At 49.8% G+C, this 18,756-nt stretch overlaps 6 protein-coding genes across 6 annotated transcripts; 3 read left to right on the top strand and 3 right to left on the bottom strand.

The window, feature by feature from the left end:
- Nucleotides 1-2,029: 2,029 nt before the first annotated feature.
- HO173_001989 (uncharacterized protein) lies at nt 2,030-4,324 on the bottom strand (the record flags this gene model as incomplete). Its single annotated transcript, XM_037303925.1, has 1 exon — nt 2,030-4,324. The coding sequence occupies one exon, from the start codon at nt 4,322-4,324 to the stop codon at nt 2,030-2,032; it is 2,295 nt and encodes a 764-aa protein (XP_037169647.1).
- Nucleotides 4,325-7,000: 2,676 nt separating this feature from the next.
- HO173_001988 (uncharacterized protein) lies at nt 7,001-7,893 on the top strand (the record flags this gene model as incomplete). The annotated part of the gene is made up of 6 exons (XM_037303924.1): nt 7,001-7,129; nt 7,209-7,231; nt 7,318-7,448; nt 7,565-7,653; nt 7,714-7,803; nt 7,861-7,893. 6 exons carry the CDS (start codon nt 7,001-7,003, stop codon nt 7,891-7,893), a joined length of 495 nt encoding a protein of 164 aa, XP_037169646.1.
- Nucleotides 7,894-8,375: 482 nt separating this feature from the next.
- HO173_001987 (uncharacterized protein) lies at nt 8,376-10,856 on the top strand (the record flags this gene model as incomplete). The annotated part of the gene is made up of 1 exon (XM_037303923.1): nt 8,376-10,856. The coding sequence occupies one exon, from the start codon at nt 8,376-8,378 to the stop codon at nt 10,854-10,856; it is 2,481 nt and encodes an 826-aa protein (XP_037169645.1).
- Nucleotides 10,857-11,212: 356 nt separating this feature from the next.
- On the bottom strand, nt 11,213-11,861 carry HO173_001986 (uncharacterized protein; the record flags this gene model as incomplete). The annotated part of the gene is made up of 3 exons (XM_037303922.1): nt 11,213-11,384; nt 11,449-11,680; nt 11,735-11,861. 3 exons carry the CDS (start codon nt 11,859-11,861, stop codon nt 11,213-11,215), a joined length of 531 nt encoding a protein of 176 aa, XP_037169644.1.
- A 1,300-nt stretch (nt 11,862-13,161) lies between these two features.
- On the top strand, nt 13,162-14,477 carry HO173_001985 (uncharacterized protein; the record flags this gene model as incomplete). The annotated part of the gene is made up of 2 exons (XM_037303921.1): nt 13,162-13,895; nt 13,961-14,477. 2 exons carry the CDS (start codon nt 13,162-13,164, stop codon nt 14,475-14,477), a joined length of 1,251 nt encoding a protein of 416 aa, XP_037169643.1.
- Nucleotides 14,478-14,854: 377 nt separating this feature from the next.
- On the bottom strand, nt 14,855-18,321 carry HO173_001984 (uncharacterized protein; the record flags this gene model as incomplete). Its single annotated transcript, XM_037303920.1, has 4 exons — nt 14,855-15,503; nt 15,559-17,927; nt 17,978-18,202; nt 18,280-18,321. The coding sequence occupies 4 exons, from the start codon at nt 18,319-18,321 to the stop codon at nt 14,855-14,857; spliced, it is 3,285 nt and encodes a 1,094-aa protein (XP_037169642.1).
- Between the last annotated feature and the right edge of the window lie 435 nt (nt 18,322-18,756).

The raw sequence follows: 18,756 nt of genomic DNA, 5'->3' as shown, positions 1-18,756 counted from the left end.
CCTGCGCGATACATAAGGGGTACAAGACGGTATGATGAGAGGAGATGAGATGGTTCGTCTTGCGCCGCGCCAACGACTCGAGCTTTTGCGATGTGTGAACGTCACAGCTATGATACGATGTTGAAGCTGGGAGCGAGCTTGACATGGATACCTGCACGTATCACCTAGTGACCGGTAGGAAGCCCGCTAGAAATGTTGAACAAAAGCTTTCGAAAGGTACACCAATCTTATATGACCATTAAACGAGGGGCGACGAAGACTGTTAGTGCGAAACGAAGAGGTCCGGGCGAATTGCAACAGTTCAATGGGAGAGGGGAGGTATGCAGAGATGATGCAGCTTGCAAGAGCTGCAGAAAAAGTGGAGGGGCAGATAAGCAAGCGTGTGGCTCGTTTTGATCTTGATTCCGCGATAATCCACTCTTGCCGATCCGCAACGAGTCAACGAACAAAAATGCGGGTTGGGAGAGATGCTGCTTGGAAGGACGTGGGTGGGGAGGGTAGTTGTTGCTTTGGAAGGTGGGAGATTAAAAGCGAATGTTATTAATGTCGATAGTATTATTCTTGTTGTTATTATTATTATTATTATTATCATCATCATCATCATCATTATTATTATTATTATTATTATTATTACTATTATTTGTTGTTGTTGTTATTGTAGATTCAAAAGAAAAAGGGTCGGTCTATGGAGGGGTAAAAAGAGAGAGAAAGAGAGAGAGAGAGAGATAGAGAGAGGCAAGAAAACAACGGCGTGGGGTTCGGGCAAATAACGGTGCTTAAGGTAATCTTTAGACGGGTCATGCATGAAATTCCTCTGCCAACATCCAAGTGCCAACTCCAAGTGCCAAACCATCATTGTCTCATTTATCACATACATACCTTCATAGCATGGTTGTGATAGGTCGGGCCTCCAGTCCTTGAACTGCTTCTTCCTTGCCTCCCTCAAATCTGACTTTTGATACATTATACAAAAGTCGTGTATGCGCTTAGGGAGCATTCCAACAACCTTGCTAGTCGTTACCATGCACAGTTCACTATCGTATGCAGAAAGCCAAAGCCAAAGCCGAAGCCAAAGCGGACGAGGTCGAGGCGGAGGCGGAGGCGGAGGCGAGGCAAGCCGTTGGGCCTTTTTCATCATCTGAGTCTTACATATTCCGACGATGGAAGCGGTCAGCAGAAAGTCACATGGTTTGCGGTTGCAACAATTTTTCCCTTTCAGATAATAAAGATTCCTCGTCCAGCATCACCTGCTTCTTGGCCAGGCGCGTAGTGCATATGATGCTAGTCCATTCAGCCTGCCCATCATCATGAAAGACTTTACGCTTGGCGTGGCACGCGCATCTTCTGAGGGCAAGTGTGGGCGCGGGAATGAGCGCCCTCTGTCGCTACAAATGGGATCGTAGAAAGGGTCTCACAGGGTCTCGAGCGTATAAAGAGAGGTGTGACGAATGCATCATGTATGTATTAGGCGCTGAAACGGCGTTGGTGGCATTGATTGGCTTGTGGTCCCTATATAAGTGAGAGATCGGGTCGAGAGTCATGAAATGAGGGGCAAATTGACACGCAAAGACTTCAAAATTTGGAGCCCACATCGCAATTGACGGGCAAGCTATCAGAAGAACATGCAATTCGAGGCGTTGGACTTTGATATTTTTACGCCCTTTATGGGCTTCATGCCTAGACAAAATGTTGTTTATGAATAAGAAGTACTAGGGGTTGAGCTTTCGACAGCGGAAAACTTGCCTTGTCGATGTGAACTTGTGCAATATGTAGTACTACTTCAAAGATTCGTCGTCATAACGAAGGCTACAACAAGGGTGTTACCACTGCTATTTATGCAACATCCCAAAGGGACTCCCGATCATGCATGTATCCGTCCAAGTACTATAGCCGAATCGTGCAGGACCCTCTGACATGAAAGCAATATGTAGAATCTCCTCATCGAAGCGAGAAGGAACATAAAATATATACAAGATATGTGCAAGACATCCGAGACACCAAGATCTGGCGAGGGTCTCTCAACCGGGCTTCAAATGGAGAGAACGAGCTGTGCCTTTTGGCCATAACCTTTACACCGATCGGCCATTTCGAGTCCAAGCTCCCTCATCCTTTCCGCCCCTTTGCCTGGCTGGCATCTCCTCTCCTTTTCTTTACCGGCATGGCGGCAATGTTGTCGCCAGAATTTATCCTTGCGTCTTTGTCTTTTCGTCTCGAGACCTTGGACTATGTCGATAGGTCCACGGCTGTGAAGATCCATAGGCGAAGGGCCGGTGCTCTTTGGCGAAGTGCCAACAAGTGGGCTGTTAAAACCGTGGAATCGAGACCTGCGGTGCTGATCCCAGAACGGATTGGGAGTTCTTGGGAGCGACGTTGTGTGAGTGAGGTTTGGGCGCTGGGCCAGATGCGGCATATTGATTCCGTGAGATTCACAAGGCGATCCGCTGATGGAAGCTCTACGGGACGATGGAGGAGACGCAAGTTTTCGATGCATCGGTGGCGGAGACCGCAGACGATGGGTTGATTGGCCAAACAGGCGACGTGGAGGTGGTGAACGATGCACAATGCCTTTTTTTGGTGGCGGTGAGTGAATGCGTTTAGGCGAAGGCATTGGAGAGTCAGACGCTTTGGTAGGCGGTGAGCCGTTCTTTTCAAACTTCGAATGGTCCTCACCAGAACTGTCTGGCCGACCCGTTACCCATTCCGGCTCATCATGTACCTGAGTAGCATTTTCTTCATCATCGTCATCATTATCAGCCTCGGGCTCTGACGTGGGGAAGCTAGGATCGATATCTTGAGGAACAAGCTTATGTCTTGAACGTCGGCGTTCTTCCAAGCACGACATGTATGCATCCTCAAGAGGCCTATCCTCATCGAGAGTTCCAATGACAAACTCTGCATCGTCCGGCAGCTCAGGGGTTCCAGGGCGCATTCGTGGAGATTCATGTGTCCCTAGCTGCTTTCGAGCTCGAGTAGAACCACGTTTTGCATCGTTTGTGAATTCAATCGAGGACTCCGAGGCCGCTCTAGGGGCCGCAGGACGAATGTGCTCAATGTAGCCTGTGGAGGTGGCGGCTGTTGTAAGACCTGGCGTCCAGAACTGATAATCCGAATTGCCATCGCTTTCGTCGTCGGAGTCAGCGAAGCCCTCTTCATCGTCCGTCTCATTGCCTCCGTCTGAAGCTTCATCGCTGTAGTCTCTACCGTTGTCGTCGAATTCGTCGTCGAACTCGTTGCCATTGTTGTAGTCATCAAGCTCTTCGTCAGCCTCCTCTTCGAGTGCTTCCTCCTCGGCCTCCTCAGCCAATTTCCTGATAGCATTTTCCTTTCGGAGAGTATCGTTGATGGTAATTTTCTGGCGGTAGGCTGTCTGCTCATTTATCCATTCATCCTCAGCATTGAAAGGACCGGCAAACTCATGGAATCTGGTAGCCTCGGATTTCTGGAAGTCTATACGATTAAATACTTGTGATCTCCGAGGTTGAGCGCTCACAGGAGCAGTGCAATTGTGTTTATTTGAGCTGGTCTTCGCTGTAGAAGCTGAATTGCGACGCTCTCTAAGGCTGACGTCTGGAATGGGCACTTCCAATTCCGCTTCGGGAGGCACAGGTTTGTCCACTGAGCTGCCTCCACTTTTGGACTTGGAAAGATCAGTGTGCGATGGCTTCATAGGGCATGCGAATCTCAACACGCAGGGCCGTTTTGGCGGATCAGTTGGCCTCGGCGACACACCGATGTTCGCCTGAGTGTTTGGTGGCTGATCATTCTGCTTCCGTGTAATGGTCTGGCGGCCGCATGCGAAGCTAATGCATCGTCTGCGACCCAAATCTGCTTCCACCTTGGTTTCTTGTGACCGATCAGCACCTGTCGCTTGGGCAACTTGTATTCCATCTCCCGTAGGTTCTTTCGCCGGAGACATTTTATGTGATGAGATGAGCGAGACAAAGCCACCATGATTGATGACAGGCGGTGGAGGACTGGGGGTAGTGGTCCGGGCGGGACTTGTCATTCCACCATCACTAGTAAGTACAGGTGCTTCAGCATCGGACAACGATGTCAGCTCAGGACTCGTAAGAAGCGCTTGAGTGAGAAGTGATTCTTTCCTACTGCGCTGAAGATGCTGTGACGCCATGCAGCTATGCTCGAAACTTGAGTTTTGGAAGGTCGGTGTGATCATTTTTGAAAAATGCGGAGGTTCATCGTCATCCGATGTTAGATCGTCATCCCCACTTGTGGACTGATTTGCAGAGCTATGGAGCCCATTGCTAGAGGACATCCCTTGAGCTGCTAGACTCCGATCATGGTTGCTTTGCTGATGATGAGCCATGTGACCAGGTCTTTCGTCAAGTATATCGGAGACTGGCCCAGGCGCCTAAGGATCAAGAGCGACTGGTATGAAGACCGAGCCGCTGTCCGTATCAGTTTGTGGCAAGATGTTCCTCAATGCGGGTAAATCTCTCTGAGTCGTTCTCAGACGATGGCTTCCTTACGGCCCTATAAACTGTAGTGTCCCTGAGGACCGTATTGTTATGACTGTAATACGAACATGATGTGTTTGGTCGTCGAGTAAACCCACACGCAAGGAAGATCCTCGTGGGCTGCCGAGAGCTGCGCGCAGAGGAATCGAACTCAGCCCAGCAAAGAGAATGATAAGGCCAGAAAAAGATCTGAGGGACCGATGAAGTCAAAGCTTGGTGTTCCCAGGATGAAGTTGGCGGCTGTGTGTTTGAACAATACACGAGGGTCGTGGCGAAGGTGACATCCGGATGTAGGCGGTTGTTCCAGTTGATTTCAGGTCATATGGTTGCGTGACAGCGTCGTTACGCAACCTGGAAGTATAACGGAGAAGAAGTGTAGGAAGCACTCATTTGTAGATTGAAAAGTAGTGAAAGGTTTGCTTATGGAAGGAAGACGACGCGGAGAGGGGCGCTTATGTTTGGAATCCGTTGAGGGCTCTGCGTAAATAGTTGATTACCCCAAAGTATTTATCATACCGGGGTTCGCCTTCCGCCTTTGCACGACGGACCATAATAATCACAAAGTGATCATTATTATTATTATTATTATTCATTTATTATTATTATGATTATCGTCATGATTATTACAGTCCGAAGAAGTCGTCCCCGAATAACGGCCGAATTTGCGCAAGAAGCAGCTCATTGTTATCCAATGGATGGTGTGACAACCAAAGCCGTTAGTCTTGCATTAACTTCGTTCTATCTAACAAAGAAAAAACCTCTCATGCCGAGAACGGAGATTCACCGCTTAAAGTACCTAAATATTACTGGCCTTTCAGCCGTGAGATGGCTGAAGGACATTACTAGGAGTCTAATAAAGACAGAACCTTTAAAACACCCACAGAAACAAAGCACAATGTTTTGCAATGCCGTGACAATCATCTCAAAGTTTGGGGGAGGGGAGGGAGGGGGGAGCTCTTCAATTATCAGGTATCGACGCTGTGTGGCAACTAGCATAAGAGCACTCTCCCACCAACATCACTGGACTTTCACCCGCGGGAATAGTTGTCTCAACTCAATTAGTGCCTTGGTTTCCCCACATTACCCCCGAAACATTTTTCGGCCTGCATGATGCCGTGGCAGAGGATAGGATGCATCTGCCAGACTATTCATGAATCTCACGGTGTGAGAAAGCTAATGTATGGGACATTTGCTTGATCAGAGCCGTGAATTTACCCTTCAGAACAAAAGGCAATTGAGTTAAGCAGAGCACGAAGTACGTAGCTACCATCATGACAATATGGGTTTCAGACTAGGAATCTACATCCTGCATACACTGAATTAGCTGTCTTAAGGCTCTAATTTAGCGGTAAACTCTATACATTTAGAGCCGTCAGACAGCCAATTCAGTGTCTACATTGAATTGCTAATGCAAGCCCTCGAGGGTGTCTGGGCATGCTAAGAGAGTGTATACACGAATTGCGCTAATGGATCCGCGATTTAGAAGGTCTTTGAAGGTTACCCTATCGCACTACCCGCCGTCAGCTAGGACCAGACCACTCAGGATCTCCAGACCATCGCCTCCCAGGCCTCCCAGGCCACCAGGCCACCGATCGCGTCAAAGGCCTTCACTGGTAGCCCCGTAGACAAAAGCCCCAGAGGCAATTTGAAGCTCCGCAATAAGCGGGCATTTAGGAGTCTTCGGGGAGTGAACCCCGGAGCACAGGGCATGTTGTCCTAAAATCGAGATCTTCGGGGAAGAGTCCCGGAATGCGATTTTGCACTGTCTCGGAGCCGAGGAGCCCCCACGGGGCCCTTGGAGGCCTACGGGGCCCTATTTGAGTCCAAATAGGGGTGTCTGGCTGTCAAGCGCAAACACCCCCGGGACCAAGCTTTTTAGCTGAGTTGCTAACAATTGCATAGCTGTGTGGCTGACAAATGGAGGCATCAAGGCCATTATTCTGCGGAGAAGACTATGCTTACTAAGGCCTCATAGCTACATGGATCTATTAAAAATCAGATGGGGTCCTCACGCGAATATACAGGAAAACAGCTAATGCAGTGTATACACGGTGGAGTCAAATTGTGGTTGACTCCTAGTCTGAAACCCCTAATATCTGATTGGCCAATGCATATTTTGTCTGAGGCATTTTCTGAACTCCCAGCTGATGTCCCACCAAATGCTCCGAACTCTGATGGTGACGATGCTGGTGTTAGTAATGTAGTAAAAGATGTCAGCAAGAGCTTGACAGATCGATTTGTCAGTAATACCATATTTTGAGGACGATGCATGGTGCAATCGATAAAGTAAAGTACTCTACGACCTACTTTACTTTACGTTACGGGAGGAGCTGCGCCAAGCTTATTCTATACTTACTTAGGTAACTACCTTGTAACCTTACCTTACTTAGGCTTATAGATAGCCGCTGCTACTCGTAGCCGCGCTCGCTCGAATTTGTGAAGCACTAAGGTACTTTCAATTATCTAGTATCTACTCCCCATTTCCGAAGTGTAAAGTACGGAGTGGAATCCATCCGAAAGACGACATGTCTTTACGTGTAGCTCAAGCCGCCACTCGCATTCGCCCATTAGCCTTCCGCTTACCCCTCCAGCGAAGAGGTTACGCGGACCCCGTGTCAGACAAGATAAAGCTCACCCTCGCCCTTCCCCATCAGGTGTGTGCTCCCAAACCGAGCGATTGTCGTAGATCATATTCACGAGATATCCACAGCTGACATTCGATCGTTCGTGTAGTCAATATACAAGTCTACGGATGTGTGCGTTGCCCCACCGCCGTCACTCCTCAGGAGTCCTTCCCCGTCACATAAACCAAGGCTTGAGCTGACCCAGGGCGCATGCTCAGGGTGCAAGTCAACATACCTGCGGAGTCCGGAGAGATGGGTGTGCTAGCCAACCACGTGCCTTCCATCGAGCAATTGAAGCCCGGACTCGTCGAGATAATTGAAGAAAGCGGTGGAAGCAAGCAATTTTTCTGTAAGTAACCTTCAGGATGGGACATGGATGGAGACTTGCGTCCGTGCCACAAGAATCGGGAGAACTGCGAGGTTGCGAGGTCGCGAGAAATGCACTGACAAATGTGATGTCGGCAGTGTCTGGAGGGTTCGCTATTGTGCAGCCAGGCTCTCAGCTCAGCATCAACGCCGTGGAAGGGTTTCCCTTGGAAGACTTCAGTTCCGACGTAAGGTTTTTTCAGTGATCTGATCTGTTTTTAACTGTGCTGACAACTTCTTCATTATAGGCTGTTCGATCTCAAATTACTGAAGCTCAAAAGATAGCTGGAGGGAGCGGGAGTGAGCAGGACATTGCAGAGGCCAAAATAGAGCTAGAAGTAAGATATTTATTCACTCATACCCACGGCAACGGCTGTTCTGATAGTCATGCGCAGGTCTTAGAGGGTTTGCAAGCGTCACTAAAGTAAAAGGTGCTGTATACCTGATGCGTTTTTGTACTCATATGGAAGACGAATTTCGAATTTGCTGCTGGATTTTTGGTCTGGTAGTCTGCTTGCGATTTGCTGCCATCTTTGTGTCCTCGATATTCCGAATTCCAAAATACCCATTCCTTTCATCCGCGGTCTTCCTGCTCCGATTTGGCGGCTTCCCATCTTTCTCTTCACCGCTCACCCTACGGCCGTATGCTTTTCACTCCTGTAAAGTCATTCATGTGCTTGCTTTGCTTGGAATTGTGGATAAAGCCGATAGCTCTTTCTAATTTCATTAGCTCGAGGAAGCAAGCCCGCAACCTCTTTGATTTTGAACCCGGGGATTCTGGTTACATGCTCAACAACAATGGAACTGCTGCCCACTTATTGTCACTCTCCACAGTCATTCATTAAAATACATTGCTAAACATAACAGCCGTTCTCCAATAACATCCTTCAGCACGCGCCACTCTTCTATCATGATGAAGGAACGGACACCCAAGACGCCAGCGTCCAGCAGATCAATCGTACGTAACCACTCGCCGTACTGCGAGTCAACAGGGCCTATTGTTCAAGAAGGCTTCGTTGCTGCTCGCATCCGAGCCCTGCAAGGCTTCTCAAATCAGGCACAGATCGTGACTCGCTCGCATTCCCCAATTACCCCATGCCCGCCCCGAAGGCTCCATGCCTACAGACCACGCAGTCCATCGAGGCCTTCCTTGGCGCTTAAGCCGGTATTGACGGGCACGGATATGCCGGGCACCGGCACGGTCAAGCGCTTTCACACGGAATTTTTTTCGAGAGACCATCGGCATCTTGTCAGTGCGTCTGGAGGATCGAATAGGTCTTCAAATGTCACGTCCTTCTTTCAACCGCATGAGTATCAATCCTGCGTTGAACCAACTACGCTAAGCAGGCCATATACTGGGGGCAGAGCTGCAGAAAGTCCATCTCCAAAGCTATTCACGGACGCTATATCATCTCCCCGTGCCCAGAGGAATCAGGGCCGTATCACAGCGCCAAGTACTCCGCACGGTCCACTATCAGGAGTTGATCAAGTCGACAATGAGCCTGTGAAAAACACATGGCCTTCCGAAGAGGCCATCTTGAGTCCCCATCCCATCCAAACAGACCTGGTCGAACCTCGGGCCATTTGGCATGGTCTCCCGCAGACCGAGGATCGTAACAATGACTACAGTCATGAGCAAGCTTTGAAGCCGCGAGGAAGCATCGCCGATAAGCTGGGTTCTATGGTCGAGCGAGGCTGGGTGGCAGCTGACACGTTTGGTAAGGTTTACCACGATGACGAGTTTGCACCTCACACCACTGAATCCAAATTCCACATTCGCAATTCAAGAAATAACAGCAGAAGTGACTCCTTGAGCGAGATGCCTCGTCTTAAGAAGGTGCCATCGTACAGCGGGTCTGTTTCAGTCTCGGCTGCCGAAGCGCGGAGCGAATCGCGGCATTCGACCAGGCAAGACACTCCACCTCACGTGAATCAGAAGAAGCCTAGCCCGTCTGTGTACCTCGGTGGTTCACAAAAGCGAAGGCAACGACAACCGAAATGCAGTCCTGCAGGAAATCCTACCCAACGATCAAGTTCAGATTCCGGAGTACATTACCTGAAGACTGAAGTTGCAACCCCTACAGAAACGCGACGAGCATGGACTCTACACCATGTCAGCAGCTCCGCAAGTAATCGCAGCGAGATTCAGCAAGAAGCCTCCCCAACTATTTGGCCAAGTTATACATGGGATCATCGCAGCAGCGAGCGGGACCACGAGTCAACGAAATTGCCGCCACCTCGTGAAGGCTCAACACCGAAGTCAGGCTTTGACGTAACTATGCTCAGAGATGAACAGCTTCGCCAGGATCCCGCAGCTCCTGAGACAGTTGTGGGCTCGCGCCGCTCCAGCTCGAATACTAGTAATTCCAGGCGATCTGCCTCAAGATCGACATCATTTTTTAGAAAGTTCCCCTGGTACAAGGTGGCCCTGGTAGACAAGCAACCAGTGGTTCAAGATTCATCGAGAGGAGGCCGTGGCACCGATAGGTCCTCAAGATCCACCCGGGCCGCTCAGCACGATCATACTCTTACCAAAATCGAGCCCTTACGAGGCATCAGCAAGTCACACACGCTTATTGAAGATGGACACGAGGAGGATGAGAACGCTCCGTGGACAAAGATTCTTCCAAATCAAGGTCCAATAGATCAACAGGCTATGGATGCTATAACGTCTTATCAAAAAGCATCCAGCCAGCCCTCCCTTCAGCTTATGGCATCTCCACAAGAAATGAGCGAGTGGCAATCTCTCGAGCAAACTCGAAGGGCTCCAGAGCGCCCGCAAGATTCTGATGCCGCTAGCTTAAAAATTACGGAGGAGTGGCTATCAAGAAATCCGCATGCGGTCGTCAAAGACGTGATTAGACACGCGCAAAGCCCAACAAGGACAGGTCCGTTTGGCACGCAGCCAAGGGTACTCTCACAATCAGGATCCATGGACGCAAGCTTTGAGTCACCCATATCAGGCGACGTTCTCCCGTCACTCCAACCTCAATGGCCAAAGGTAAAGGAGCACTCTCGCATGCAGCCATACACCTCGTCACATGCAGATTCAACGAAACTACACGCCGATAATAAAGCCGAGCAAGGCTCATCGAGTTCCAGTATTGCGAGACCAGCACAGCAGTTCGCTGCCAGTCCCAACCCCTCTCACCAACTTCGATCGAAGGTGGTCAATTTGTCTCCGAAGGATTCGGGAATTTGGACAGATTCGTTGCCGGCTAGTGTGCACAGGAGTGACCAACATGGGCCTGTACGTCAAGAATTCAAAGGAAGGGGCAACGGCATCAAGAAGATCCAGGTCACTGTTACTTTTGATGGGGCGGAAGATTTGGTGATTGAAGCTACGCTGAAGAAGAAGGATCGGCAAGAGCATTGGAGGACAATGGCGTGACTGATCTCTGAGTGTGGATTGGCAGGCAAGGGCTTAAGTAATGGTTTCGCTGGGACTGTTTGCGTAGCAAAGTTGGTTTGATTACGAGGCATGAGCGTAGTAATGCTTTTCCCAATTTCTTTCATCAGCTGGAGACGCGTAGTACTACCTATCCCACCAAGCCTCTACGAACGTCGTCGAAGTGCTGTACTTCTAAAACATGAAAGCTTCGTATTGTCTACAGACATAAGGTAACTCTCAGTCCAATTCATGAAATGTTTCTCGTGTTCTCCAGAATCAAGCTTCCAAACAATCAGACTCCCGTGCGGTGGCGTCCTCACCGCAATTGATAAGATCTTGGCCGGCTCATGGCACCATCAATGATACAGGTCGTCGGGTTCCACTCTAAAATTCTCCCCCTTCTTCCTGATATGTTTCAACTTTTTATCCCTGCTCAGGGGCTTCCGCATATCAAACGCATCCTCCCCCGCTTTTCGACCGGTGGGATCGTCGTTATAATAGTCTACTACGCGCCGAAAGACGCTATATCTGTTGGTAGAACTCCTTCAGCGATCATGCTTGGGCTCAAGGACAAAGTCGAGGCTCTTCATACCCTAGACCTTGGTACAAGCCAACGGCCGTCTTGTTCCCTTCCCGGACGAAAAGATCTACGAACCATGCCTTCTGCTCTTCGCATCCACGCTCTAAAGCCTTGGTCAGGCTTTGAGCAAGGCCTGATCTTCTATGTTGTGGAGCAACTGTGAGCGCAGTGACGTGACCGTGCCATGGTAGGTAGTGTTCTGTGAATTGTCTCCACGCGGGGTCTTCCTCGACTTTGCCCATCACTGAGTTTGCCTTTAGTCGGATTGGATTGCAGAAACAGCGCACGGGATACTCACTGTACCCTGTGATGTTGCCGTGTTGGTCTTCGGCCACTGTGAAAAGCGAAGGCCATTTGGTGAGGTAGTGCATGTAGAAGTCGACGTTATAGTTCTCCGTGAGAGGGTCAAGATTTGTGAGATTCATTTTTAGCAGGTCTTGTGGCTGAAAGGCGCGGAGAGAAGTCATGGCAGAGGAAGAGGAAGAGGAAGAGGAAGAGGAAGAGGAAGAGGAAGAGGAAGAGGAAGAGGAAGAGGAAGAGGAAGAGGAAGAGGAAGAGGAAGGGGAAGGGGAAGGGGAAGGGGAAGGGGAAGGGGAAGGGGAAGGGAAAAACAGGACAAGGAAAGGGAAAGGGAAAAAGAAAGGGAGAAGGGGAAGAAGAAGAAGAAGAAGAAGAAGAAGACGACAGGGAAAGAAAAAGGGTGCAAAGATATATTTTTATATGTGGTAAGTACGTACTTGAGTAGACTTATAATGCATGGGGGTAATGAGTAGGTAAGGTACCTCAGTGCTTCAGGCTTACCTTAGCTTAGCTTACATTAGCCTGAGCTAGAGTATTATACCGTAATATGGCCGAGGTCTTGCTGTCAAGTCATCCTTTTTTTTAAGGTGCCTCTAAGGTGTATTATTAATTATTGACATGACTTAAGATACGTCTTAGGTACCTTACCTTACCTGGAAGACAATGACAGCGGGCGCTACTCTCTAGTCTCTACTCCCTCCAACTCTACTCACAGTCCCTCTCTTTTGTCTTGTCCTCCTCTCCTGTAATCGTGTCTACCCCCATTTGCGCCCATTTTAAATCCGATAATTCCAACGTCTACTATATCAGGCCTATAGACGGCGACTATAGTACCGTAGCATTAGCTATTATGATAGACTATGGTAGTAGGCTGTTTGAATAAATAATACAAGTAGTGGTAGTCATGGTAGTGTAGCCATGGTAGTGGTAGCTCTCCGTATCTATGTCGGATTTACATTTGCGCCCATTTTAAAATCGATAATTGTAACGTCTACTATATCAGGCCTATAGATGACGACTATAGTACCGTAGCATTAGCCATTATGATAGACTATGATAGTAAACTATTTGAATAGAGTAAAAGTGGTAGTTATGGTAGTGGTAGCCATGGTAGTGGTAGCCTATGTCGGATTTATCGGATTTAAAAATGGGCGCGAATGGGGGTAGGTCTAATCTATTTAGGAACTTAGGAACTTTCATACCACCGCTTTGCTACTTATTCTCCAACACTCACGGTGCTCCATCATTCCATCCAGCAATACATTGAATAATAGCCTCAACCAATAAAATCAGAAAGACTAGACATTTACATATCTCCATCTGCACGAGATGCCCCTCGTAACCGTCAACTACATACATAGCTTGCAGTGAACAATAAATACCCTTGGCCTTGCTTGCAGTGGCCCCAGAGCCCAGCATACGCCGATGCCATCTTCCCCTCCAACGCCAACACGGCGTCGCAAGTCCTCAAGTATTGCTATCCATCTACCTTTCATATCTGCCACTCCGCAAAGCTATGCCTGTTCCTCCATTCGACCTTCCAATAGCCGAAGATCATCTCATTGCTCGGTAGCGTCTCCGTCGACCCCCCAGCCAATCTCCTCCCACAACAGGAGTGGGTACTTCGAGTCCTCTAATGGCTTGGACGATCTGGTAGACCCAGGAAGTGTGAACGGCCTCGGAAATCTCGCAGACGAACTGGCGGAAGCCTTCGAGGAAGAGGACGAGAATGCGCGGGAGCTTGGAGACGAAGTATCGGAAGGCCTTTACGACGAAGCAGAAGCAATCCGCCATGATCATTTGAAAGAAAACGGGCGTCCAATGTTTAGGAATGGTTATCAAAAGGGGCATGCTACCTCTATATCGCCAGTCCGACAAGCCACATCAGACCGCGCTCTGAGCCCTGCCAAACAGTCATTACGCTCTAGACCCACACGGGAAAACTCGCAGTATGACGGGTCAGACTACGGCGATGATAGCGATCTGGATGGCACGCATAGTATCTCTGCTTCTCTCGAAGCTCGCCTGGCCGCTGTGGAAAATCTCGCACGCCGAGGTACCGAAGCCAATGGTAGCGATACAGATGAGATCGTACAACGCGTGACCGACTCCCTCAAAGACTTGGGTTCCCAAGCTGGCGTCGAAGACGGCTCAGCACGGTTCGTGCTATCTTACGCCCGATAAGACTGGACCGTATTGCTGACCCTCGTTCGTCTTTGTTTAGCCTCATCACAGCCCACACAGCTCTAACAATACACCTCTCCCATCAAACGCGCACGCTGTTAACTTTGACGCATCCCCTAGTCTCTCCTCTCTCTGCTCCTCCGGATCCCGGGTTCATTGATGACCTGCTCCCGCTCTTAACCTCCCTTGTTCTTGCCCTCCCTACACCTACGTCTCCTACACTCGCGTCTCTTCGCAATCTGCACGCCTCGACGGCGGATCTTACATCCATTCTCACTTACCTCAGCGACACATTGCACATGATGCGTCAAACCACATCCCTGGCATCGCGAAGGTTACGAGCGGCCAGAGAACTAGTGATCGAGATGCGAAGAGAGACGGAAGCGAGAGAAACGGGCATTCACTGGGTGGAAAAAGGGAACTGGGAAGCCCGGTTGGCAGGGAGAGAGTGCGCCAGAGTTTGTGGAGAGGTAGTGGGCGGGTTTGAGGAAGTTTGTGCATCCTGGAGAAAGAGGTTGGCGGGTGGGATGGCCGGAGTAGAGGTTGCTGCTGCATGATGGCTGGGACGAAAGGGTAGTGGTAGCGTCCAAGCATGGGAAGCGAAGTGTTGATACCATCCTGTATGAATTGACTTTAGATACCAAGTAGATGAAGTTGTGGAAACACCATGTAAAAAGTTGGAAGTTCTTGCAATAGCCATTCCGGTTTTCGTCTGTGGGCGGAAGAACAATACCAATCACACTCAAACATCGCCGAGAATATTCTTCAATTACTAGCACCAGCAATGTACGCCAAAAAGATCCGAATAATTATGACACTGTTGTTGAACGAGGGTGCATTGAGCCAATTGTACAGTCTAATAAATCACAGCTCGAGAAAAAGCGACTACCTCCCCTTGCCACTACAATTCTGATCTCGGAATGACCCCAACTACTCACCCCTTGTTTCTCAGATGCATGGGCACATACTTCCCAGGTGCAGGCTTTTCATTGGCTGGACTCTCTGTCCTCGCTGTTCCAGATGAGGAAACAGGTCTCCCACCGTCAGCAGGACTCAAATCCCTACCTGGAGCACCCCTCAACCCATCCAAGAACCTGGGTGTAGGTCTGTCAGCTGGCGAACCATCGCGCCCTAATCCATCACGCGGACCACCAGGGCGCCATTTTGGAGGTGGCTGTGCGCCAGAAATTTCGTCTCGAGGAGCAGGGGATGGTGCTGCATCACTCCGGCCACGAGGAGCAGTGTCGCCTGGACGACGGGCTGGTGGCACATATCCACCAGTATTCTTCGGCAATTGAACTTCCTCGGTGGCAATATCTGTTGGTGGAGCGGCAGGTTGAGGGGCACCTCCTGCAGCTTCTGCTTGTTTGCGCGCGGCTTCCCTGTCTCTCCACGTGGGTTTGCTACCGGCAAGGGCAAGCTTTGGAGGCCCTGATGGCCGCTCGGAAGATTCGGTGCGTGCTGGTTCGGCAGGTCGGATAGGCGTTGGGCGTTCTGGAAGACGTGCACCGCTTCTACCTTTAATCTTAGCTTCTGCCGCCTCATCTTTCTGGCGTTGAGGGGCAGCTTTATCGTCAAGTTCTCTGAAAACGATGTCAGCATGCGTCACGAGCTGGGTAAGGAAGATTCAGAGCTTACCTTCGTTCCGCTTCTCTCTTCGTCCTAGCCTCTGCCAATAGACGCTTCTTCTCTTCTTCGGCAGCTGCCTTTTCCTCGGCTTCTCGGGCAATCCTCTCCTCTTCCTCCTGAGCTCGCCTCTCAGCCTCTTCATGTTCCCTCTGTTCGCGAGCTTTTCGTTCACGCGCTTCACGCTTTCGCTTGTCTACGGCATTCTGGAATTCTCGATCCGCTGCCTTCCTCCGCTTTTCAAATTCATCATGACGACGCTCCTTGAGGTCCTTGTGGAACTGTTCGTAAACTGGCAGCAGCCGACTAAGCCGATGCTTGAGCGACACGTCCTCCCTGTGCTTTCGCTCCGACTCCTTCAACGTCTCTGCTTTCGATTGCTCATAAGCAGCAACGTCACGTTCACGTTGTGCCTCGTAGTCTTTTGGCAAAAGCTTGATCTCCTCCTTCCTAAAGGCGCGCTCCAAGTGATCGATTCGCTTTCCGGTGACTCTAAGATTCTTGAAAAGATCGTTCTTTTCCTTCTCAAGTTGAGAGATCCTCAGAAGCCGAAGTTGGTTGCTATCGAGATCTTTCACATCGACATCTCCAATGTTGATGCCTTTCTTTACAAGGTCACTGAGCTCTTTCTCGTTATTCTCCCGGCGAATGCGATCTTGTTCATCCTTCATACGTTTACGTTCGCGCTCTTTGTGCTCTTCCGCTAATCGCAAAGCCTCGGCTTCCTGGCGCTGTTGAGCAACGATCCGCTTCCGCGTCTCTTCCTCCTTCTGCTTCTTCTGGAGCGCGTCAGAGGCCAGCTCCTTCTTCTTCTCTATGATGGCTCGTCTTGCCAAAGTATCCTGGTGCTCTTGTTCGGCACCGGCTTGCGCTCTCGAGAGTGCTGCAGCCTTAGCCTGTTGCCGAGCCTCGTTATACTCGGGATCAACGTATTGACAGGTGACATAGAGTGTCTTTGCTAAGCGAGTGAGCTGGGAGCGAACGATTTCCGCTGGGGTGCGCTGCAACCGTTGAACGGAACTTGTCTCACTCTCTGCGGAGCCAGAGCCGCTCCCAGGGTGAAGAGCTTTTGCGGACGAGAAGACATCCGAGTCGAAGGTAAGAACGCCAGTAGCATGATCGATCCGGATTGCCAGGTCGCCTTTCTTGCATCCGTTCATGATGAACTTCTCGATGGAGGCGGCGGTTATCTGGAAGGGTTCGGGGAATTGGGCGAGCTGGTGCACATAGCTCAGTTCCACAGACTCATAGACCTGCGACAACTGCTGGAACAACCTCGTCAATATGACTTGCTGTAAAGGCAGCACATATTTCTCCATTTCGGGATCTGCGCCAATTTGTGCGAGGATAGGCGATATCTTTTTACAGATAGATAGAGGGTGAAAGTCGACCTCGAGGATCTGATACAGCTCCCGGATTTCTGATTTGGCGCGCTTCAGGAGTCCTTTGCTCATAGCGTCCTTGAAAAGAACAGCCCTAGTTGGCGCGTGAGACATTCCAAGCAGGTTGGTAAGGCGGTTGTTCTTGTTTTTGCGAGCCTCATCAACGTCAATGAGAGCTCCACGGGAACGAGACGTGCTTATGACGGGAATTGAAAGTGCCGAGAGTAGGACGAATGACGCCGCCCTGCTCATATCCGCTTCCGTTACTGCAGGGTTGTCTTTCTTCAGACTTTGGCCCGAAGCGACCGTGTTCGCAGATTGACGAAGGAGATTGTAGTATCTACTCCAGGAAGCAGCATGGAACAAATAGTTCTCGCTGACGAGGAATATTCGAGTAAGCTTCTCATAGTAGTTCGCCATCATGATGTTCTTCGCTGGGCGCTTGCTCAAGCTGAGGAGCGTGTGAATGTCCTCCACGCTGCGGAAAGCTTCTTGCCATAGTTCGAGCTCTACAGCAACGTTAAGTTGCTGGAAACGAGTGTCGAGATGACGCTGCAAGGTATCAGGGTCGCTCAGATTGATCGCATGCATCTGTGACTGGTATTTGGCCGCATTCTGGACATGATTTCGTAGTAGCTCGCACAGTCTTCTGAACTCTGTCTTGCGGGCGAAATGCTGACAAAACGTAAATGCCAGCATAGCTGTAGACTGATACATGACTTCCAGTCGCGCATTGTTCTTCAGAATCTCCAACACAGTACGGTAGGTCTCCCACAGAAATTTCAACCATGGTGTAACGATAGCTCTGTCTGTTCGGTCTCTGGATTGCTCGCCTGAGACAGTGGATAGTAGTATTGACTCTGGTGTCTCTATAGCCTCGAGATCCTCCACGTTCGCACCGGAAGCGATAGGCTCAAGGATCGACTGGACCTCATCTGCTTTTGCTTGAGCTTCCGTGACCTTGGCCTCTGCGAGTTCAATGAACTTTTTGAGGACGAGCTGGATGCGATCTTAATCAGCTCCGAATGACATGTTGCGAATCAACTTACCTCAATCGTGCCAACATTCGTGTTTTGTGCAGTGTTCTTGTATTGGTAGAGTCCATCTTTCGCTAATTTGCCTTTCTTGAGGTCTACACAGAGCTCAACGAACTGTATCATTACAGGTTCAAGAGAAGTGATGGGGCTATTTCTGGATCTTTTAGACGTGACATGTTCGTGTAAGATAGTGAGAGCAGCTGGAGACTGCTCGACAGCGATGAGTTCTTGTGCTCGCTGGTGTTCACAATATATTAGCCATCCATCACATCGAGTGCAGCTTGGACGGCGGAAAGGAGCGCGCGGATCCATACCTTGAGCACATTCTCGGGTTTGGTATGCGGTGGAGGAGGCATCTTGGGCGGCCTCTCTTGAGTGCTTGACAGAAGTGCAATCTGTTAGGCAGTCAAGAAAGATGTGTATATGCCGTTCGATGATGAAGATGATGATGATGCTGAAGTCTGACCGTTTTCAAGGCACGCTCGGCAAGATGAGATTTTGTGTGGAGGACTTTAGCGGCCCGCTAGTGACTAAGTAGTGCCCATAGGCATGAGCCTTGGAGGCATCCAATTGGCGCACCCACTGACTACCGCAAATTTCAGTGTCACCATTCACCCGTGTGAGAAGAAGAAGAAGAAGAAAAAGAAGAAGAAGAGGAAAAAGAAGAAGAAGAAGAAGCAGCCATCTCCGTGCAAAGAAGAAAATCATCAAGGCGACGCTCAGTATCATTATCAATCATCAGCTACACTGATCGCACCCGATTCTCTCTTATATCTTGAAGCTGCGCCCGG

This window comes from Letharia columbiana (assembly GCF_014066305.1).
Source record: "Letharia columbiana isolate WasteWater2 chromosome Unknown Sc0000003_s0, whole genome shotgun sequence".
NCBI classification, from domain to species: Eukaryota; Fungi; Ascomycota; class Lecanoromycetes; order Lecanorales; family Parmeliaceae; genus Letharia; species Letharia columbiana.
This window is presented reverse-complemented; position numbering and strand designations above follow the sequence as displayed.